The 24176-nt window shown below is 36.1% G+C and overlaps 1 protein-coding gene and 1 pseudogene across 1 annotated transcript; one reads left to right on the top strand and one right to left on the bottom strand.

Annotated features, from left to right (window-relative positions):
• The first annotated feature begins 4027 nt into the window (after positions 1 to 4027).
• LOC113272435 lies at positions 4028 to 5787 on the top strand (annotated as a pseudogene).
• A 4860-nt stretch (positions 5788 to 10647) lies between these two features.
• Positions 10648 to 13998, bottom strand: LOC113272434. Its single transcript, XM_026522268.1, has 4 exons — positions 13287 to 13998; positions 12794 to 13180; positions 11613 to 12563; positions 10648 to 11177 (listed from the first exon to the last, which is right to left on the bottom strand). Exons 1-4 carry the CDS (start codon positions 13996 to 13998, stop codon positions 10648 to 10650), a joined length of 2580 nt encoding a protein of 859 aa, XP_026378053.1.
• Between the last annotated feature and the right edge of the window lie 10178 nt (positions 13999 to 24176).

The following is a 24176-nucleotide window of genomic DNA, read 5'->3' as shown; positions in this document are numbered from 1 at the left end:
CAAGACCACTCAGCCCAGTTAGACGAGTCAGCTAGCTGATTCTGACTCATGGCAGCTGAGTTGAGCCCACTGACTCGGTTCTGACTCACGACCTGACGGAGTTAACTCAGTTGACTTCCCGTTGACTAGATTGGCCGATTATTTGACTCCTCCGATCACCTGAGATGACTTTATTGGCCAATTTCCGGCCAATATTCTGGACTCCGGCGACCACTTTTTGGCAGAGTTCTTGAATGGGTTCTTCTTGCCTATGGGCTCGGTGGACTTCTTTATTACGGACTTTTGAGGACTTATTCTAGTATTTGAAACAAGAAATATAAAAAAGGAAAATCTTCCACCTATCACTTGTTCCTTTTTTACTTGGAGTTTTTGTTACTTGGAGCTCCTGGAGAGAGATACTCCTTGGATTTGCTTCGTTTTTATTTTTTATTTCATTTATTATATGGGGGAATTCCATAGCTATGAGTCGTTGATTTTTATATCGGGACCGATCATGGCATTGGAAATGATAAAAAACAATAAATAAATTATGAGAAATGGTATGTTTTGCATTAGAGAAGGTGAAGTTTGCAGTTGTATAGTGAAAAATTCAAGAAATTCAAGAGTATTTATCTTCTGCAAAATATACCATCTCTCATATTTTTTAACTATTTTTTATCATTTCCAATATCAATGACTGGTCCTTATTTGAATGACAAAACCGTTTTATATCATAGGTTAGACGTTAAATAGAATTTTCAAACGTGACATTTTCAATTAATTAGTTTTGTCTAAAAAATATAAAAAAATTGCCTTCCAAAATAAGAAACTACGTCTACTCTTGCCACAAAATTTGGAACAAAACTTTTAGAGTGTGATTCACTGACAAAATCCTAAATGTGGGACACGTTTCTATTTTCTTCCATTTATACTAGATCATGGAGTCATGGACATCCTTTTCCCAATTTCTACTACAAAAATAGGAAAACAAAATGGTAGTTACTATTTTATTCATAAAATTGGACCCACATAATATAAAACATACAAATCATAATCTATCTAATTAAACACAAAATAAAAAGACCAAAATCAATAATTTCTGGATGAAAAAGACATCTAGATTTTGATACTGTTTAAATGGACAAAAATGTAAAAATAGTCAGGATGTAAACAGTTTCATCCTACCCATTTTCAAATATTTTTTCTTATTTTTAATTTACATCAGGATGCATTCAGTTTCATCCTCGTTATTTTTTAAATTTAAGCCAGGATGAATCCAGTTTCATCCTTACTATTTTTTTTTTGTCCATTTCATCCGTAATAATTTTTACTCGTCCATTAGAACCATGTTTTAAAAATATTTGGATAAATGACCCATTTTCCATTAATTAAATTAATTTACCTAATTATGGGATCATTATAATAATTAACTAGTAGGAAATTCTCGGAAAAGAGTATGTACCGAGAAGGATGGAGCAATGCGAGACCATGGTGGTGGCAGTAGTGAGAAGCACGCCTGAAGTGCAAAGCATGCCAATAGAGCTGGTAAAGCATAAAGTAGAAATCCCCAAATTGGCTTGGTCACACCAAACACCAATCTATAGTCGACATGGCACCGATCCAAGACACGAGTCATGAGACCCCACAAGCAGATAAATACGAGCTACATCAAGCAAAATTATACACCATTCAATAAACAAGACATAAGAAGCTCACACTAAACTGAAGGGTATAAGACAGATTTTTATTTTTGAAATAAAGGAATAGGACAGTGACTACTGTGTCATGCATGACACCATCCAAAAATGAAAAAAATATAAGAGAAGCCTTTTTAGTCAAAATGGACATATGGCATGCAATTTTGCATTGAACCATAACCAGAAAAAGAAATGCAAACTCTCCATTCTTATAGAATTTGTTGCAATATACTCTTCCTTCCAACATTCTACATTCTTTTTCTGCACCAGTACCAGTGCCACCATGTTTTGGTCACAACAATAATCAGATCTTGTAATATGATTACGATTTTAGGATTTGTCCGATTAATTAACACCCCGCAGAGATTCAGGGGTATTGTCCAAATCCAAAGATTTAGGAGTTTATCCGTGTTAAATTTTTTGTCCAAATTAAATTCCAACAATATTTCCGATCATTTCTTCACATCTTTCATTTTTACTCCATCGTTATTAATCTAGGTTTTAGTTTCGTCATCAAACTCAATAACAAACATGAAGAAATTAATTATAAACATCACAAAAAAAAATAGAAGGCATACGAACAATCGCATAAATTGATTTCGGAGATTTATACCATCGAAATATGATCCTGAAAGAAATAGAATGTATCCGAGAATATTGTCGACGAATCCATTTTGCTTAACAATGCTTCTACTTAATTTCTCTGTTGTTGAATGAGTAGTGACCTCGGTTGACTCCATCTCTCTCTGATTGATTGATTGTATTTATTATTTCTGATTATGTGATTGGACTTCACTAATATATAGATTTGAACTTTACATAATTAATCTGAAGGACAAGAATTTTAATCAACACCTGACGAATTACGGGCAGCGTATTTTCAAATTTACATGTATTTATTGTGAAGGACCTTGTGTTTTTTATTTATTATTTTTAAACTTTCCTCCTTTTTTAATTTTTTTAATAAAATATCCTCAAAACCCTTACAGGAGAGAGAGGGGGAGAGAAAGCATCCGGGATTGTTTTCTTTCTTTCTCCGTGTTAATCTCTTTTAGGGTTCACTATGTTTCTGATTTTTTGATTGATCACATTTGCAGCAACTTGGCGTTACTCCAGTTGTGAAATACACAGCTTTATCAATCTTTGTTGAACGCTTGTTACCATCTATCAGTAATAACAGGTCTTGTTTACACAACTAAAAACGTTGTTATGTTGATTTCATTCTTTGTGGCCTCATCTGAGTACATACATTACATTAGTAATATAGAAATCTGGTAGTTCATTTTATCTTTTCATGATTTTCTATAGAAATCTAAATCTGTGAGTGAAATGGAATGGAATAGTTCCACAATGGCCAGTAGAATTGAGCTACAAGATGACTTACAGCCAATGCTGAATGGATATGATTCCTAGCATCTTATGCTTAGCCTGTGTGTGTGTGAATTTCTGAGGAAAATATTTGGTTATAGCATTTAAATAAATTGATTATTACATTGCACTTGTTTAGGAATTCTGATCAGGATATTGAGGGGTCAGTCCACCGTTAAGTAGGCAAGGGGTTGGTTAGTTCACCTTGACAGGATGTTGCACTGAAATGATAAAATGTTAGTAAGGGACCTTAGGGTGGAAACTGGAAACAAATATCCTCTTCCATTTGGATTTCACTGAAATGATAAAATGTTAGTAAGGGACCTTAGAAGATGGTGGTGACGGTTAATTGAATCGAAGATGGAGAAATTCAAGGCTATGATGTGAACAATGAGAAAAATGCTTACAAAGGTGTAATTAGTTGCTCTCATAATTGACATTGGCTACAAATGCTTAGATTGAACGTGATGAGATTTTATGGAGATAAAATTTCAGGCTGCAGTTCTCAAACGGGAAGAAGGGGTTAAGAGAGAGTATAATGTGGGAGAAGAATAGGCGGTATCATGTGGGAGAAGAATAGGCGGTACCAGACGAAGGAGCAATAGGCAGGCAGGTCTGTATATGCATAACTTTTAATACTGGTAAGTTTTGTTGAAACTTTAAGCATTTGAAAATTGAAGTTCATTGAAATGCAGTTGTCTATCCCATCTCTTGGTTGATCTGTAAGATGGTGCTAATCTATCTTTCTATGTTAATTGCGCATTTTTTATGTTTCCTTGAACAATGAACAATTTCAATGAAAAATGTGATGCAGACGTTAGTAAACATAATTTGAATCCAATAAGTATATACATAAAAAATTGCTGAAAGTAGTATTTCCAATTTTCTAGAGATTTTTTTGTTTACTCTTCTTACATCACTTGATAGACAAGTATGGTAGCCAAACTTAAAGTTTTTCTTGTGTTTATGTCAAGTGTTTCAATATGGCAGCAAAGCAACTTAGGTTCATAGAACTATCTGTGTTGAGCAAACAAGGTAAGGACTTGTGATCAAATGCAAATTTGTTCCCTGGTACTTAGGTTTCTGATTGGTCCATACCAAGATAATTTTGGATGTACGAAAATAGTTAATTGTAGATTAACAGGTTTACATGTGTAGGTGATCTTACTTTGAATAGTGTAGACAGTTTGGATCATTGGATGAGAATGAGATATACGAGTAAGTTAATTGCAGCACGAGTAAGTTAATCGCAGCACAAAAGCTCTGAAGCAAGCTGTCTTGTCTATTGAGCTGTATTATCTATTGCCAAATCTCTTAAACATGCTAGGTTTGGTCGATATTATAATGAGCTTGACACCATCTGATTTATGTCAGGATCACTAATTCAGGTCTTTTTGTAGCTTCCTCACAATAGTCTACTACTTTGCTTTCAGATTTGCACTACTTCGTAGTGCTTGTTTCAATGTTATCGAATACCTTAAACCTGATGTGGCTTTAATTCAATTTTGAAGCAATACCCATATGATATACCTACCGAGGCCTTTCCGTGTGAGATTTTCAAGCAAGCTTTTGTTGCCGTTCAGTCTTGTGTAGTTCATTTGCAGGTAAAGTTTTTTGTTCTCAGCTGAGATATTCAAGATCTTCATAGCTTCAGTGCAAAGTATTATATTGGTTTAAGTCGTGTTATTACATCTCGTACATCCAGCCATCCTACACAATTCATTTATCTATTTTAAGTCGTGTTTTTTGTTCTAAACTATTTTAAAACAACCATGACAATACCCAAGGGAAGTTTATTCAAGTTTTTTACATGATGAGTTTGTTTTAGTGGAATGAATAGCGATGGTTCGTGAACTAAGATTTAACTTTCTAATGGAGCAGAAAGTTAATTTGGCACGAAGATTTGCATTAGTTCCTCTAGGGCCACCACTGTTGGCTTACAAAAGCAATTGCAAGGCCATGCTTACTGCTGTCGAAGGTGATGTTCAGCTCATGGTTGACCGCCCATATAAGGCTGGGGAGCCAATTTTTATCTGGTATACTATCTCCCTTCACATGACTGCTTAGTTCTGTCTTTATTATGGTCAGTTCTGTTACTAGTGGTTATTCTACGGTGTTATTCTGATATTTTAAGCTGGTTTGTCCTGTAGGTATGGACCACAGGTCCACAGCCTAATTCAAAGCTTTTAATATACTATGGCTTTGTTGATGAAGATAACCTCATGACCGCATTTTGGTTGAGGTGAAAACTGAATTCATTCTGATAGGTTTATCGTTATCCTTCTTTTTCTGCATTAAGAGTTTGTAGGTCTTGGTTCTTACAAGCTTTTTTTTGAACCAGGCATCCCTTAGCACTGAGGATCCTCAATACCACGATAAGAGAATGGTTGCTCAGCGAAATGGAAAACTGGCTATACAAGTCTTTCAGGTGTAGGATTTAACCATTACCCTTTTCTGTTTCTTCGTTAAGCAAATCCATGCACACTTGAACTTATTTTTGGGACCATCTCCTAACCTGCCACAGGTCTTTGCTAGCAAAGAAAAAGAAGCAGTTTATGATATGCTTCCTTACCTTCGACTAGGCTATGTTTCAGATCTGTCTGAGATGGAGTCCGTGATTTCTTCTCAAGGCCCTGTATGTCCAGTTAGTTGACTTACTATGATTCTGTCAGACTATTCTTTGTTAAACTTTCTTATGTAGCCCAACTTCGCCGAATAATAACCTACATAAGTTTTCGTTTTCTTACTGCCTTTACCCTACCCTGTTTATTTACATGCTAAAAATATAAAACTTGTGCTATCCTCGTTATGTATATAAAAATGTCAATGTCACAACTCACAAGGGGGTTGTTGAACTTTTTCTAGATACAAAGAATGCTTGAAGTAACTTGCGATTTTCTTTAGTAGGTATATTATCCTTAACAAAAAAAGCTAGGACAGTATACCCAGACTTAAGTACCAAAGGAGTGAAATTGTGAACCCATGGTGCTGGTCATTTGAACTGTTTCAGAGTGAAGAACTGAGTAAGAAGGGACAGCCCTTACGAAATATTTGTTACTGGTCTGGTCTGGTAATTCTTGCTTTTGCTCTTTAGTGAGCTTTATCAATCTTTGTTGAACGTTTTTTACCATCTATTAACAATTTCAGGTTTTCTTACACATCCAACACTTTCATTTTGTGGCTTTCTGGTACATTACATCAATAATCTAGAAACCTGGTAGTTAATTATGTTCTATTTTTACAAATTATGATTTTTTTAATGGCTAAACTTGTGAGTGAAGTGAATTGGAATAGTTCCTTAAGAACCAATAGAATTGACCTAGAAGAAGTCTTACAGGAAATTAAGGGTGAGACATACTGAACTTGTGGGGTATGAATTGGCTGATATTCAGACGGATATGAGTCCATTGTTTCCTATGCTTAGCCTGGGTATGTGTGAATTCTTTTGTACAGTCAGGGAATGAAGGAAACAATTTGGTTATAACACTTAAGTTGATTAGTGCCCATTAGATTGCACTTGTTTAGAAAATCTTGATCAGGATACTTAGGTGTCTATATTACCAGTAACTAGGAATGGGGTTGGTTATTTCACTACGACAGTATCTTTCACCGAAACAATATATTGTGGTTACGAATTAATAGTTAGGGTGGAAAGTGGAAACAAATAGCGTCTTCCATTTGGAATTCGCTTCAACTTGTGTACTTCTCTCAGCAATATTGTCGCTGTTGTCCTTCTTATAGAATTGGGTTTTTTTTAGTACTAAACTATGCTGGAGCTGTTAAATCTAAGTTTTTATGGGAGAAGCACGGCGGTTACTGGCTTTTGCAGCCTTTGAGACTATGCAACTTGCAACTATTTGCTTAATTTCAGGATGGAGTAAAGTAAGTCTCAAGCTTCATCAGAACCATTTGCTGTTCTTTATAGTTTTCTTTAATTTTGTGAAAACTATTCTTTTGTTCATTGAAATGGATACCTGATATCAGGCCTCTTTCTGTACAAAGTAAGTTTGAAGTCTTTGGGAGATGTAGCTATAAAAAAAACAGTATACTACACAAGATTTCCTTGAAGCAGTGAGTAAACCACTTTCTCTATGCTAATATGTTGATTTCCGCTTCTTTTACTGTAATATACTAATATGGGTTACTAATAAGAAAATGGTATACTGCGGGGGTGGGGTGGGGGTGGTCTTAATCCAGGTAAATCTCGTTAATGAAGAAAGTTGCAGTCTGTTGGTTCTGTACCACTTGAGCTCATCATAGCATCTCCAGGTGCCTGATTTCGAGACTGGTGCATCGAATGTTACTGATGTTTTCTTAGAGGACTTTCTAATTTGGCTGAGGTGAGTTCTACATGCATCCAGATAGGGAAGATGTAGACGGTAGAAATAGAATGTCAATGGTTTCAATAGAGGGTGCCCAAAGGTGGTGGACCAGAAGAGAGATTCCCTTTGAGGTTTTATGGAAGCAATGTTAATGGTGCCCAAACTACGTAAGGAGGTGGTGGAACAGAAGAGAGATTGGGTCTGAGGAGATCGAAGCAAAGCAGTGTTATCACATAATCAGCCGTTGTTTGTTTTCCTTCACCCCTGTGCAATTCAAACAAATGAAATGTCTTAATACCCGTGTGAGTTTGCTATCAAGCCTGTTAAAGGGGCGGCAGTGAATAGAACAAAAAGGGTCATTACATGGTAATTCCAGGTGCCCCTTATAAAAAAAACTAAAAATGACTAATTAACCCTTACATGGTTTAGTGTTGATAATCTAATTTAGTGTTAATGATTAAGTTTCACTAAAATTAACTCTAAATCAAAACAAAATCAGATTTTAGAGTTTAAAAAAAAATCCAATTTTTTTACATTTTCAGCGCTAATTACGGTTGGAATTTTGCTAGTAACCAACCGTAAATCTTTGTTACGGTTGGTTACTAGTAAATCTTTTAACTGGTTAAATTTGGGAAAAATCCAATCGTAACAGAAATTGTTGTGTTCATACTAATAATCACCATAAAATTAAGACTAAATTGAATTTTACCATGTGCATCGAATGACCGGTGATATACACAATCCTCCATCCATTGCCCCTTGGTTCTTGTTCGTCTTTCCAAGTTCACCAACAAAGTCAATTTTCTTCTCAGTTCACCACAAACTATTTTTCGATCGAGAAACTTTAATAAGCTCATGAAATTAGTGAGTAATTTTTGTTCGATAATTCGCCGGTGGAAATCTTAAAACCCTGACTTCTCTCTGGTACTAAAGGCGTTTTGTCATTGGGAAGATGATAAAGTTTATGAAAATATCATTTAGGTCCTTGATAATAATTAAAAGGACCTAAGGTATCTACTACAAATTTTACTTAAAGTACGAATACATATACAGATAGATAAATTAAAGAGGAAAGAGTCTAAATACTGGTATTCTACTTAGGGACTGTAGTAAGAATACAGTTAAATTAATACACAAGTATTCCTCCCAATCATTATAATAATAAATTTCTACAGAGAAAAGAGGAGAAAAGGACGTGAGTCAAATCGAGAAAGGAGAGAGAAATAAAAATTCATTAAAGATGTACATTTTTGCTGTCCTTTTTGAGACATTCTCGCAATTCGAGTGTCACATCTTAATGGTACTGATGAAATCTTTTTTTAATCTTCATTTTTAATTGATTAAATCGGACAATCAAGATGTGACACTCGAATTGTGAGAATGTGAGAATGTATCAAAAAGGACAGCAGAGATTTACATCTTTAATGAATTTTTATTTCTCTCCCCTCTTTCTTCAATCTTCATTTTTAATTGATTAAATCGGACAATCAAGATCTTCAATTCTGGACTTATTATCGTCTCGTTATTTTCTTTTTCTGTGATTTGTTAAATGATTATTTATTGATTCTTGGTGATTGTTGTTTTACTCGTTGAGTTGAGTCATAATTAGATCATAAATTCCTTTGGTGATTGTGTCGGTGTCTGGATCTAAATTCTTAGGTCATTTTGCTGTTTGTCAAGTCTTTAACTCTTGAGAAACAAAAAAAATCAATTCATATAGGTGAAATGCTTGTTAGTCAACATAACAATATACCAATTTTCTTTGCGTCGTATCCGTACTTTCATGTTGTGTGGGTGGAATGAGCACTGTTACAAGAGTCAATTTCCTTTCAAAATTGGTATAAGTTTGGGATTTATTTTGTTGCTGAAGGAATACCCAATTACTTTTTTTTTATATCAATCAAGATCTTGTATATTTGTTGTCTGTATCTAGATTTTTATGTCATTTTTTTACTGAAATTGTCAAAATCTTCGGCTATTTGAGAAAAATAAATAAAAATCAATCCATATATTATGGGTATGAATCTGCTTTTTAGTCAATCGCATTCCAACTTTCTTTGCATCACATTCATTACATCATAGTCATATTGTTGGTGTTGTATGGGTGAAATAAGCATTATTACGAAAGTTTATTCCCTTTGAATATTATAAATTTGTCAATTTATTTTTTGTCATGGAAGAATATCTGATCTTTTTTGTGCATGTGTGTGGTGGGTGAAGCTCATGCTGATTTACTCTTTCTGGGGGATGGTTCACGTATCGGAGAAGTTTCGTGTCAGGACGGAATTGGTGTTCGGTCGGATTGTCCCATTGTGGCCTTTCATTTTAAGAATTTCGTCATTGCTGGGGGCATGTCTCATCATTCACATAATATGTTTATTGTTGCCTGGATTACTACCAGCCGCTCTTGCCCCTTCCTTTCCGGTAATAATCTACTGTTCTAAAACTGTTATTATATAATAACAAAATGGTTATTTCTAAAAAAAATAAAAAATGGTTATTTATAGTAATTGCGAAGGTTAATATAATTATTTAGCCAATAGATTCTAGCATTAGGTAATGATTAGTTCCATGGACTGATTAGGACATTGCACTTATTACAATGTATGTATGATTCATGTGAACAAATGTTATCATGGCGTTGCTATGCTTTAGAGTTGTTGCAAGAGAAGTGCTATAAAGGAAGCCTACTCTATCGTTAATGGCTTTCACATTGTCCCATTCTTCATCTTATTTTATAATATATTTTGCAGCTGCTCGTGTACCCATTGCTAGTGGTCTATTTTTTTTTGATCGATAAAGAAATGATATATTGATCAAAAAGAGAGGGTATAAAAGATTTATACCATCCTAAACCAAGAACAAGAGCTTTAAGAAAAAATCAAAGCCCACAGACAGGCTATGCTTTAAGAAAAGAGAAAAATAGAAGCAGGCTACAGAAAAATCAAAAACCAAAGCTAAGAACTAGTGAGACTCAAAGAAGGAATTGTGCCAGTTTTCCATGACATCAGTTGAGGATAAGTGCTCAAACTCTTTGATAACTGAGGACCAAGTATAGAGACAGTAAATAGCTTTATTTGTCATAGCCACCTCATTGCAGACCTATCAGTAAAGACTCTTGTTTTTCGTTCTTGCCAGATGCACCAAAGAACTGCAGTAGGGATTAAATTCCACAAATAAGTCAAAGCCTTTGAAGATTGTTTCAGATGCCAGGAGTGCACAGCATCTGCAGGTTGCTCAGGAAATGCAAAGAACCAGTTTAATTTCTCCAGAAATTTGCTTCAGATTTTTTTTGCAAAAGTGCAGTGCAGTAAAACATATGCAGTTGTTTCAGGTTCATTGCAAAAGAGACAGTCAGCTGGAACATCCATTCTTTTTCTTCTTAAAGAGTCTCTAGTAGGTAATCTTCCATGTGAAATTGTCCACAAGAAAAAACCTATCTTTGGTGGATACTTCTGCTTCCAGATAAAAGAGAAAAATGGTTTCTCTGATGTGTCTGCATCAATAACACTAAGGAAATCATATAAAGATTTGACAGAGTAAACCTTACTTGCACGGAGATTCCACTGCAATTCATCCTCAAGATCAGGAGTGAAAGTGAAAGAAGCCAAATCAGAGACAAGAATAGCATGTTCCATTGCAGCAGCACCAAACAATCTTCTTGGAGATCTAAGATTCCATACAACACCATTTGCTTCAGTCACACCCATTTCAACCACTTTGTGATTTTTTGATCTAGAAACATTGTAAAGATGAGGATAACAGTCTTTAATATAAGTGTCATATAGCCAATTGTCTTCCCAAAATCTGACTAAAGAGAATGAACTTTAAATCTCACATGCTTAAGAAAGAAAGAGTTATGATTCATAATAGCCCTCCACACTGAACTTCTATATGAGCAATTGGGAACCTTTGCCATCCATTGAACATCTCCAGTACCATATTTTTCAGCTACAATTTTCCTCCACATAACATCTTCTTCTTTAGCAAACCTCCAAGACCATTTACAAAGTAAAGCTTGATTCATTTTTTTTTTAAGTTTTTCACTCCAATACCCCCATGTTTCTTCTTTCTACAAATAGCAGCCCATTTCACAAGATGTATTTTCCTTCTCCCACATTATCATGCCACAAAAAATTCCTCATAATTGTTTCTAGCTTTTTGTAAACAGAACTGGGCATTTCAAACATACTCATATAATAGACAGGCAAGCTAGCTAGGACACTGTTAATTAGTGTGAGCTTACCTGCTCTTTTGAGAAGCTTTTTCTTCCAACCAACAAGTTTTGCAATGAATTTATCTACTATCTTGTCCCATTTAGCTACACCTCTGCACTTATCTCCAAGAGGAAGACCTAAATAAATAGTTGGGAGCAGACCAGAATAAAACCTCAGAATGTCACAGAATTGTGATAAGTCTCCATCAAAGCCAACTCCAAAAATTTGAGTCTTAGAAAAATTTATCTTCAGGCCAGTTAAAAGCTCAAAAGAAAGAAGAATCAGTCTAAGATTTTTCACTTGTTCAATATCAACATCTAAAAAAATCAAAGTGTTATCAGCAGATTGCAAATGACTAATAAGCATACCTTCATTGCTGACTTGAAAACCAGAAATAAGACCTTGTAGCTGAGCTTGCTTTAAAATGTAATAAAGAGCTTCACCCACCAAAAGGAATAAAAATGGTGATAAGGGATCTCCTTGCCTGATACCCTTTTTACTTGTGAAAAAGCCAGATGCACTACCATTCACCAAAACAGAGAATTTCACAAATTCAACACAACATTTGACCCAACTCCTCCATTTATCTCCATAACCCATCAGCTTCAAAATTTCATCTATAAAATCCCAATTAACATGGTCAAAGGCCTTTTCAAAATCTACTTTGCATAACAAACCAGGTTTTCCACTTCTAGTTCTAGAATCAATAAGCTCATTGGCAATTAACACTCCATCTAAAATTTGCCTTTTTTTGATGAAAGTTGTTTGGTGCTGAGAAATAACTGAGGGAAGACTTACTTTGAACCTTTCTGCCAACAATTTTGAGAGTATCTTATAAGCTCCATGAACCAAACTAATTGGCCTGAGATCTTTAATTTCTTCAATTGTATCCTTCTTAGGAATAAGAGCTATAAAAGTATTCTTGAGTCTCCAATCAAGAAAACTTCTTTCTTGTAAATCTTGCAAAACTTTCATAAAGTCTTCTTTCAAATATCCCAACAAAGTAAGTAAAAGCTCACAGGGAAACCATCTGGCCCTGGAGATTTATTTTGACCCAAAGATTTGATTGCTAACAAGCATTCCTCTTCATCAAAGTCTCTTTCCGACCAAGTATACATTTCATTAGAAATTGTATTAAACTGCATACCTTCCGTATTGATTTATCTGCTGTTATTGGCTTGGAAGATTTGTTGAAAATAATCTACAATACCATGTTTAATTTCTTCTTCATTAGCAGTTAAAACATCATTAACCTTGATAGAGCCAATATAACTTCTTCTTCTATTGTCATTTTCCAGTTTGTGAAAATATTTTGTGTTGTTATCATTATTCTTAATGTCATTGACTCTTGCTTTGCATCTCCACTTCTCAGCTTTCACCAAGGTAAGTCTGCACCATTCTTTTCTTGCAACTACTCTCTCATCCCATTGAGCACTTGTAAGGCCATTCTGCAGATTTTCTTCAATGTCCAAATTATTGAAAATTTCCTCCAAATCCTCCAGCTTTCTTTCTAGTTCTCCATACTCTTGCTTGCTCCACTCTCTTAACTTAGGCTTTAAAAGTTGTAGTTTTTTGAAAAAAACAAAACCGGGGTTTCCTGCAACAGAAAAAGACTCCCACCAATTCTTAATTAGAGAAAAAAAAATCAGGGTGAGAAAACCAAAAAAACTCACAGCGGAAAGGAGGAGGACCACGCTTCAAACCATCGCAAATCAGGGCTATAGGACTATGATCAGAGACAGGACGAGGAAGAGCTTTTTGAATTACATTAGGGAACTCCATCTCCCATGATAATGAAACTAACAATCTGTCAATTCGGATTCTAACACTTTGAACTTGATTGTTTGTCCACGTATAAGTGGCTCCGATCAAAGGAAAATCAATAAGATGATGCTTGGAAATGAATTTATTCAGCCTCTCCATTCCACAGGTATAATCACTTCCCGTTGATCTTTCATGACAAAATCTAATCTCATTAAACTCCCCACCAATTACCCATGGGTATTGCCAGAAACTTCTTACTTCTTCAATTTCTCTCCAAAAAAGTTTCACATCTTCAGTATAAGAAGCACAAGGCGCGTAAATACCAGTAAACATCCATTGGAAAGATGATGAAATTGTTTTACACAACAAAGTAATAGAATAAGGACCCATTAGAAAGTCAGAAACTTCGATTTTAGAAGAATCCCAGAAAAATAAAATACCACCTGAGCTTCCCTGAGATGGAGAATCAATCCATTTCACATGTTTATTTCCCCAGCATTGCCAAGCCATTAAATCTGTACAAAGCTGAAATTTTGCTTCTTGCAAAAGTAAAATAGATAGCTTCCAATCCCTAACCTTCTTCTTTACAATATCCCTTCCGTTCAAATCATTCAAACCACGAATATTCCAACAAATTATTTTCAAATCCATCGAACTACAAAGCACCAGATGAACCAAAAACAATAAGAAACATTTATGAACGAATGTTTTTAGTATGCTCCTTATAGTTTCTGAGATGTGCTCTAATAGCATCCATCATTGCATCATCTATTTCCTCTTTTGAACCTTCATAAGTTAAACCCATCAAAGGTCCCAAAGAAACCATTTGAGCAAGAATGTTCTCGAACTGAATTCTTAATTTGGGACATACCTTATGACGCATAGAACTCCACTTTTCTGTCGATTGATGAAGAAGAAGAAACTTCTCTGCATTTTAAGTTGGTTCAACCACTGAAATTGGAATTGCTTCCTCTGCACATTCTGCATCTAACTTTTGAAGATATGGTATTGAAACAGCATTTTCGAGATAGTAATTCACCTCATCCTCATTTTGAAAAGTTAATAAGTCGACCGTTGAAGAATTCGAATTTAAAAAATTTCCTGAGTTATCCATAGAGTCTGAATCCGTACCCGAGATATCCTTAGATCCCGAACCCGAACCCAAATTTTTGGAAGTGGAGGTAAAATTCGAATTTAAATTTGAATTTAAATTTATTTCCGTAGAAGTATTCTTTCCTTTTTATGCTTACGAGAATCTCTTGAATAAATCTCTACGCCTAGAGTCAAGCGGGCGCATGGTGGCTCTCTAAAAGAGTCACGGAAATAACCGCAAGTGCACGGTGTCGGAAAGTAGTGTGGTGCAAATACGGGTCGATCCGCAGGGACAAGGTGGGCAAATTTGCTATTTTTTTTCTTAATCTTGCTAGCTAACTGGGCTTTGTTGGGTTTGTAAGTAGCAGTGGTCTTAATGGACATAAAAATAATGAGCTGTGGGATCTTGGACAATGGATGAGATGATTTGTGGGTTATGGACTGAGGTTGTGAAAGTGAACAGTGGGCTGTGAGAGTTGTTTGTGGTGTTTTGAGCACTACTAAACAGTGAGTGAAGGAGCAACATAAGTTAAGGAAACAACAAAATGGAGTGAATTGATCATGAAAACAGTAAAGAAGTAAAGAAGCAAAGATAGTAAACAAAAAAAATACAACAAAAGAAACAATGGACAGTTGTGGATGAGTGACAGAAACTAAGGCTTCAATTCCACCACCTAGATGCATCTAATTCCCTAGTTTGATAAACTTATCCTCTTTTTCATCAAATGGCTATAGAGGTTCTAGCCTCAAACCACTTTGAATGTGTGAAACAATCACTAACCACTGTGATGACTCAATTTCAGCTAACATGTCAATTCCCTAGCATTACTTGTCTGTCTAAAGCACAAGTAATCACAGATTGAGCTATAACAGTTTACACAGAGCTTTGAATTTTGACAAAGAGTTAACCAAACTACCTAGGATGCTTGACATACAAGGTGAAAGCAAATTGGCAAAATTCAGAAATTAAGGCATGCTTATCATTAAACTTTCATTGAGGAGAAGTAAACACACAAGGGAATTTCATTCATCAGGGGTTTCATCTCTGCCTCAGAAACTAAATTAGAACATGATACTAACCTATCACTAAACAGGACAAGTACTAACAGTAGACATTAACATTAAAATTAAACAGTGAAATTAACCCACTTAGGGGGAACTAGGATAACCCAAGAACAGTTTTCTCTCTACACATCAGTTCCTATTTATAGTTTACAACAAAAAATACAAACCCTAATTCGAAACCCTAAAATTTTGGGGGAAAATCAAATTCTCTCACCAATTTTCTGAATTAAGCTCGACCCATGCCCTGTTGATGTTCCCTCTGCTCCTCCTCTGCTCCACAGCTCCCAATTCAGTCTACTGATGCCCTAGCTTTTCTCTTTCTTATCTGTAGCACCTAGGGTTGATGCTAAGAACAAGAAAGGGAAATACTAGGGAGCTGGATGATGGTGAAGCTCGAGGTGGTGATGGAAGAGATGGTGGTGGCGTACATGGTGTTGCAGTTGCAGCTCTGCAACTGTCGGGTGGAGGAGAAGAAGAAAGAAAGAAAATGATTTGGGAAGAAGAGGGTGTTTGGCTTGAGGTCGATGGGTTCGATGGCTAAGGTGTTGAGCGGGTTCATCAAACTTTGATGTCTAGCGAGGAGACGCGTTGGATGTGAAGATGGTTGGTAGATCTAACGGTGGTATGAGAGATGAATCACTTCAACCGTTGGATTGTGAAATACAACAAAGTTAACGGCGAAGATCGAGGTTAGGTGCTGTAGTGTTAAGCGGAAGTATCGAGATTTGATGGGAAGGCAAAGAAGCGACTGTAGGATCTAAATGTGATCTAATCTGAAGGCTTAGAATTTAGGTGCTATGGTATGTGATAGGAGCTTCAGATTTTGATGCGCGATGAAGGAGCGACCATCGGATGCTTCTGAGAACTGATCTGATGGCTGAGAACGGAGGCGTTTTTGTGTGTAGAAAATGAGGTTGTGCGCACCATTCTTCGCGGCTTCCTTGCGTGATTTCTCCCGGCTTTTCACTACTTTTCTGCTCTTTTCCGCTCCGCAAGTCATCCAGACTTTATTTATTACCTAAAAATGCAAAATTAAGTAAGAAAAATATTTATTCTTGAAAACAATGAAAATACAGAATATGGGATAAAATGTAGAATTAATGATCAAAAGATGAGTTAAATGCCAACAAAAAGGGATAAATATATACAATATTTGGCACTCATCAAATACCCTCAAACCTGAATTTTACTTGTCCTCAAGTAAAACAAAACTAAGGAAATCCTAACTATACCACTGTCGCTGGTCTCTCGAATGCATTTAGCGTATGCACTAAGCCTTTTAAACCACTAAGTGTCCCTAGTGGACGAGTTGAAGTCTCGTGAAGGTTTGCTTAGAACGTACCTACAAAGTTCTAGGTCAAAATATAAGCTCAGATTCCATCAAATTGACATGTGCAAAACAGTTAAGCTCACAGCAAAATGGAGATGTCAATCTAGCTATCAAAGGCACAATCCTAGCACTGATAACAAATAAAAGACATGTGATAAGAGTGTAAAGTGTATCTACACATGTGTAAAGAAAGATCTGAAGTTATGACTACTAATCACCAAGAGATAGTTTCTCAGGCTAAGAACTGAGGTCGAAATCTAGCTAGCTGCCCGGACTTTACGAGAATTGTGAATGAGTTGGAGGTATTTCACAATTACTCGCGTTGTACATCAATGGCATACACCCTCCTTGCTTATTACAAAAAAACAAAAAATGACTTTACATGACTCTTATTTACATTGACTACTCTCTTTTATTTTTGGAACAAGAGAGGATGGAATTGATAAATACTTGATTTTTTTTTTTTTTTTTTTTTTTTTTTTTTTTTTTGCACAAGAACGAAATTTTTTACATATGGTACTTTTGATACATAACAAAAAGAAACAAAAATTACATGACACTTTGCAAGAGGTAGCCCTTTTTGATGCACCCAGTTAAATTCGATGGTTGTTTTCTTAATGTAACCTCCACCTTCTATCCCAACCAACCAAAGAACAAGCTAGTCAAGTTTCGTTCAGTATTCTAAAGTGATTGGCAATCGTAACTTCCTATCAAACACCTTGAAGATCGAGGCCATACATGTATTGGTAGATCGTGCGCGTGCAAATTTCTTATCACTATGTGAATTGTGCTAGAATCAGGGTGCCTAAATATCTAGACTAAGACTCCTAATAAAAATACATATTTGCACAAGAGTCAACATTTCAAGGTAAATGAGCTCCATTTTTTATGATTTTTCATTTTTTAATTTTTAATTTTTTTTTTTTTTTTCAAAAAGAAGAAGGAGTTCGTTTTCAATTATGGCATATTATCGTGGTATCTACTCTATACCCCCAAACCTAAACTAAACATTGTCCTCAATGTTTCAAAATATGAAAGAATTAAAATGCAACATATGGAAAGGGACATGCTGAGTAGAGTAAAAGGAGAGAGAATACCCGATTTCGGCGAAAGCAGAATTAAAACTCCGTTATTCAAGGCAAAAATCCAACATATTTCAGCCGAGATCATATTGGATTAGCAAAATATATACAAAAGGAACAAAAGGGTTTTTAAGAAATTTTATCTACTGGATTATATAAAAAAATTCACCATATACCAAAAGTCTAAAGAGTTGAGGATCAACCCAAAAGAAAAAGTGTAGAGACATAGAAAGTTTCAAAACACTAAAATTGGACTTAAATGGGAGTGAGAGTGAAAAACCGAATGAATCACCCCTAAACCTAAATTGTTCAACAGGTTTACTTTTAAGCACAAAATCTAACAATTTTAGGGGTTCAGGATTCAAAAGGTCTAACTCATAATGGACTGTTTTCGGGATGGGCAAAGAAATGCATTCCAACTGTGGCTCTTTAAAAGTGTTATATTTTGAAGCAAAATAGTCCAAGAGGACTTGGGAAGCACACAGTTCCAATCCTAGATTAGGAATTTTCAGAAAAATCGGTTTGACAATATGGGTACAAACCAAATCTAGGTTGGGTGGAAGGCCATCAGATTGTGACTTAGGTAGGAGAATAGGTGCGTCATTATTAATCAAATCAAAATCTCCTAAATCATCTACACATGTCACATCATGCTCACAATCATCAATCAAATTGGCAAGATCACAATCAGAATTATCAACATCATCAATAAATTGATTCTCGTGTATCGGCACATCAGGGGGAAACATCACATGGAATACTAGAAGAAATATCATGCATTAAGGTCGGGGCAGAGAAGCCTAATGTATTTGAACCCAAAGGTTCCATAACATTTTCAGTATAGACATGTTCTTCTAACATAACATCATAATCATCATCATCATCATGATAGGGATTTTGCAATCTAGGATAATTTTCAATCCTAAGGTCGGAGCTATTACAAGAATAAAACTCTAATTCATGGGGGTGACTCATATCATGTGGTGTTGTTCCTGTTTCCCTAACGGATTCCCATTGATGGGTTTTCTCTGCAATCTCGGCTAAAAAATTCCATGCATCATCCACAGATTTATCAATAAACTCACCATTACACATGGACTCAACCATGGTTCGAGATTTAAAGTCTAGTCCCTCATAGAGGATGACGACAAGTCTCCACTTCTCAATTCCATGGTGCGGACATTCGCTCAACAAATCATTAAAACGTTCAAAATAGTGAAAAACAGTTTCCTCATCCAATTGGACAAAACAATTGATACTTTGACGAATAGCGATGGTCCTATGGTGTGGAAAGAATTTTTTGAAAAATAGATCTGTGAGTTGGTCCCAAGTGTTGATTGATTGTGGTCTCAAACCGTAAAACCATGTTTTGGCCCTTTCTTTTAAAGAAAATGTAAACAAACGCAATTTCAGAGAGTCTTCGGACATATGATCAGGTTGCATAGTCCGACAAATTTGTTCAAATTCTCTTACATGAGTATAGGGGTTCTCAGAATCGAACCCTCGAAATATAGGAAGTATTTGTATCATGCTTGCATTTATTTTAAAAGGGTTATTGGTTTGAGGTAATACAATACATGATAATGGAATTTGTATTGATGGATACATGTATTCATGGAGAGCATGAGGTTGGTCCATTTTGAAATGACACAAAGCCCACTATTTGGTTTTTAATGGGTTTGGGTTTTTGGGAAAAATTTGGTTTTGGTGGGAGACATTTGGTTTTGATGGGATATAAAAGAAATTTGGTTTAAAATTGGGAGCAAAAGAAAATTTTGGTTTTTTTTTTTTTTTTTTTAAATTATCCTATCATAAATTAGCACAACCCATAAAAGAAAAATAAAAACAACAATAATAATTATAAACCCATAAAAGAAAGAAAAAGAAGAAAAAGAAAAATTATTACAAGCCCAAAATAAAAAAAATAAAGAAAAACAAAAATTATTACAAGCCCACAAATTAAAAATGGAAGCCCACAGGTTGGGTTCTCTTAATGGGTTTAGGCTTACTTGCTTAAGCACAGCCCAGCTGCTCAGTTAGGTTGCAAAAGCCCAGTTGGGCTTTGGATCATCCTAAGCTTTGGCTTTTCTGAGGCCCAGTTGGGCTTTGGATCATAGCAACAGCAGGACCAGCAGGGGGTAGCAGCAGCTTTGGCCTGGCACCATCAGGAGCAGCACCATGCACAGCAACAGCAGCAGTTCAGTTCAGCAGCAGAGCAACAAGGAGAGTAACAGCCTCAGTTCCACCAGTTCACCAGCAACATCAGAGGCAGTGCAAATGGGCTAAGCAGTTCACAGCAGTGCACTAAAGCAACAGGCAAGAAGATGCTCTGATGTTGTGCAAGAACAACAAGCCAACAACTAGATGAAGATGTAAACATCAAGAATGCCCTGTAAACAGCAAATGATGCAAGTGCAGCTGTAAGTTAAAAGCAGCAGCAAGCAAATGAGCAAGGAAAGAAAAACAACATATGCGCCGCAACCGAGTCCCCGGCAGCGGCGCCAAAAACTTGGTGGCTCTCTAAAAGAGTCACGGAAATAACCGCAAGTGCACGGTGTCGGAAAGTAGTGTGGTGCAAATACGGGTCGATCCGCAGGGACAAGGTGGGCAAATTTGCTATTTTTTTTCTTAATCTTGCTAGCTAACTGGGCTTTGTTGGGTTTGTAAGTAGCAGTGGTCTTAATGGACATAAAAATAATGAGCTGTGGGATCTTGGACAATGGATGAGATGATTTGTGGGTTATGGACTGAGGTTGTGAAAGTGAACAGTGGGCTGTGAGAGTTGTTTGTGGTGTTTTGAGCACTACTAAACAGTGAGTGAAGGAGCAACATAAGTTAAGGAAACAACAAAATGGAGTGAATTGATCATGAAAACAGTAAAGAAGTAAAGAAGCAAAGATAGTAAACAAAAAAAATACAACAAAAGAAACAATGGACAGTTGTGGATGAGTGACAGAAACTAAGGCTTCAATTCCACCACCTAGATGCATCTAATTCCCTAGTTTGATAAACTTATCCTCTTTTTCATCAAATGGCTATAGAGGTTCTAGCCTCAAACCACTTTGAATGTGTGAAACAATCACTAACCACTGTGATGACTCAATTTCAGCTAACATGTCAATTCCCTAGCATTACTTGTCTGTCTAAAGCACAAGTAATCACAGATTGAGCTATAACAGTTTACACAGAGCTTTGAATTTTGACAAAGAGTTAACCAAACTACCTAGGATGCTTGACATACAAGGTGAAAGCAAATTGGCAAAATTCAGAAATTAAGGCATGCTTATCATTAAACTTTCATTGAGGAGAAGTAAACACACAAGGGAATTTCATTCATCAGGGGTTTCATCTCTGCCTCAGAAACTAAATTAGAACATGATACTAACCTATCACTAAACAGGACAAGTACTAACAGTAGACATTAACATTAAAATTAAACAGTGAAATTAACCCACTTAGGGGGAACTAGGATAACCCAAGAACAGTTTTCTCTCTACACATCAGTTCCTATTTATAGTTTACAACAAAAAATACAAACCCTAATTCGAAACCCTAAAATTTTGGGGAAAATCAAATTCTCTCACCAATTTTCTGAATTAAGCTCGACCCATGCCCTGTTGATGTTCCCTCTGCTCCTCCTCTGCTCCACAGCTCCCAATTGCGTCTACTAATGCCCTAGCTTTTCTCTTTCTTATCTGTAGCACCTAGGGTTGATGCTAAGAACAAGAAAGGGAAATACTAGGGAGCTGGATGATGGTGAAGCTCGAGGTGGTGATGGAAGAGATGGTGGTGGCGTACATGGTGTTGCAGTTGCAGCTCTGCAACTGTCGGGTGGAGGAGAAGAAGAAAGAAAGAAAATGATTTGGGAAGAAGAGGGTGTTTGGCTTGAGGTCGATGGGTTCGATGGCTAAGGTGTTGAGCGGGTTCATCAAACTTTGATGTCTAGCGAGGAGACGCGTTGGATGTGAAGATGGTTGGTAGATCTAACGGTGGTATGAGAGATGAATCACTTCAACCGTTGGATTGTGAAATACAACAAAGTTAACGGCGAAGATCGAGGTTAGGTGCTGTAGTGTTAAGCGGAAGTATCGAGATTTGATGGGAAGGCAAAGAAGCGACCGTAGGATCTAAATGTGATCTAATCTGAAGGCTTAGAATTTAGGTGCTATGGTATGTGATAGGAGCTTCAGATTTTGATGCGCGATGAAGGAGCGACCATCGGATGCTTCTGAGAACTGATCTGATGGCTGAGAACGGAGGCGTTTTTGTGTGTAGAAAATGAGGTTGTGCGCACCATTCTTCGCGGCTTCCTTGCGTGATTTCTCCCGGCTTTTCACTACTTTTCTGCTCTTTTCCGCTCCGCAAGTCATCCAGACTTTATTTATTACCTAAAAATGCAAAATTAAGTAAGAAAAATATTTATTCTTGAAAACAATGAAAATACAGAATATGGGATAAAATGTAGAATTAATGATCAAAAGATGAGTTAAATGCCAACAAAAAGGGATAAATATATACAATATTTGGCACTCATCAGCGCAATACTGGCTGAAGGATTTTCGGCCAATCCAAATTAACCAAAATATTCAACGGAGTATTTTCAGGCTGATTGCTCGGGATTAAAGCTGATTCTTGACTGAATCTTGGAATCCTAACTTTTTGAGATTTGAGATCTGGTTCACCATTGATGAGCTTCAAAGAAGTAGTCTTCACAGGAAAAGACATACCATTAAAATGAAAAAGAAATGCTAAGGACGATTGAGTATATTCCTTAACATTAAGACGGATTCCAGAAGTATCTTCCCAGTTAATTGTGGATGAATGTACTTCTAACAATCCCCCAAATTTTTTCCCGATCACACTGTAAAGTTTATCTCCCCATAGATCGAAAGGAACTCCTTGAACTTCAATCCAAACGCCATGATAAGAACTACCAGGGATTGAAACTGAATTTGCAGTAGACCACCAAGGTAAAATCCTTATAGATGTACCATTAAGATCCCAGAAACCCTTTCTAACCAAAATATCTTTATCCTGAGCAGACACAAAGAAAAAAGCTTATCTTCAAAAGGACAAAGATCAAAAGCATTCTTAAAATCAAACCTGTTAGCAATTGCCTGACCAATTTGAGACCGCGAGGTTTTTGAATCTGAGACCTCAAAAATTAGTGCAAGATCCCAATTCTCCTTAGGCAACTCTAAAATTGAGTTTTTAATGACCACTGAAGTTTGAGAATCTTCACAGGCAATATTAGCATCTAAACTGATGTTCTTATATTTCACAGTGGTAACATTGTTGAACGCTGTGATGAAATGAGACCATCTAGAAACACTGGATTCAACAGGAAAACACATAGTTTGTCTAATCTTTTTATGAGAGAAAGACCCTCTAAAACATTCTCCATGTTTATTTTCATTCCTAGAAAATATATATGCTCATCATCTTTGTGGAAGGTCTAATACCATTGTCCATAAAAAGGCTTCTTCGATTCTTTCCGCATGATGTTCTTCATTCGAAAAATCGCCTCTCGACTGACTGTGACTTGAATTAAGTATTTTGTGTTCCTTGTTTTCTCATCAATCAAAAACCCATTATGCTTACCTGTGATCACAAAATTTTTGTACTTGCAATCGATTGTTGCTTGATGATAAAGAGATTCAGGTCTCTTCTTTGATTTCTTCTTGGTAACCATCTGCCAATCGTCATTTTCTAAGTGTGATTCTTCAATTGTTGAATCCCGTGTCTGTAGCTTCTTTTCTCCTCGAACCACTTCAGCCCATTTCTTCGTGGTCTACTTTCTGGACCATCTTGGCTTGTTAGCCAACTGTCTGGTGATAGTTAGGGAAATGGTTATGGTAAGAGTATACAGTCTTTTGATGAAAGTATTATAGAGATGTTGGATTCACTTAAAAGAAAATATGTACATAATTTGCTGCTTCTTTTTTTCTTTTGTGTATGGCAGATGTCATCTTTCAGAGCTACACTATTAGCTGATTTACTCAGTTCTTTTCAAGTACCTAGAGTATGTAGTGTCCTAGCTGTTACTAGTCAATTCATTTTCTACTTGAACCAAGCTTTTTTCGTGTATTGCAGATGATGAATACTTTGAAAGATAAATTCTTAACATTGCGTTTAGTTGACCAAGCAAAATGGAACACTGTATTTCTATGCTTTGGAGTGATAAGTTCGGTATACTCAATCATCTGGAACATCTTTTATGATTGGCGCGTAATTGTAAGGTATGTAGCACTAAATCTATT

The sequence above is a fragment of the Papaver somniferum genome, chromosome 4 (assembly GCF_003573695.1).
Source record: "Papaver somniferum cultivar HN1 chromosome 4, ASM357369v1, whole genome shotgun sequence".
NCBI lineage: Eukaryota > Viridiplantae > Streptophyta > Magnoliopsida > Ranunculales > Papaveraceae > Papaver > Papaver somniferum.
This window is presented reverse-complemented; position numbering and strand designations above follow the sequence as displayed.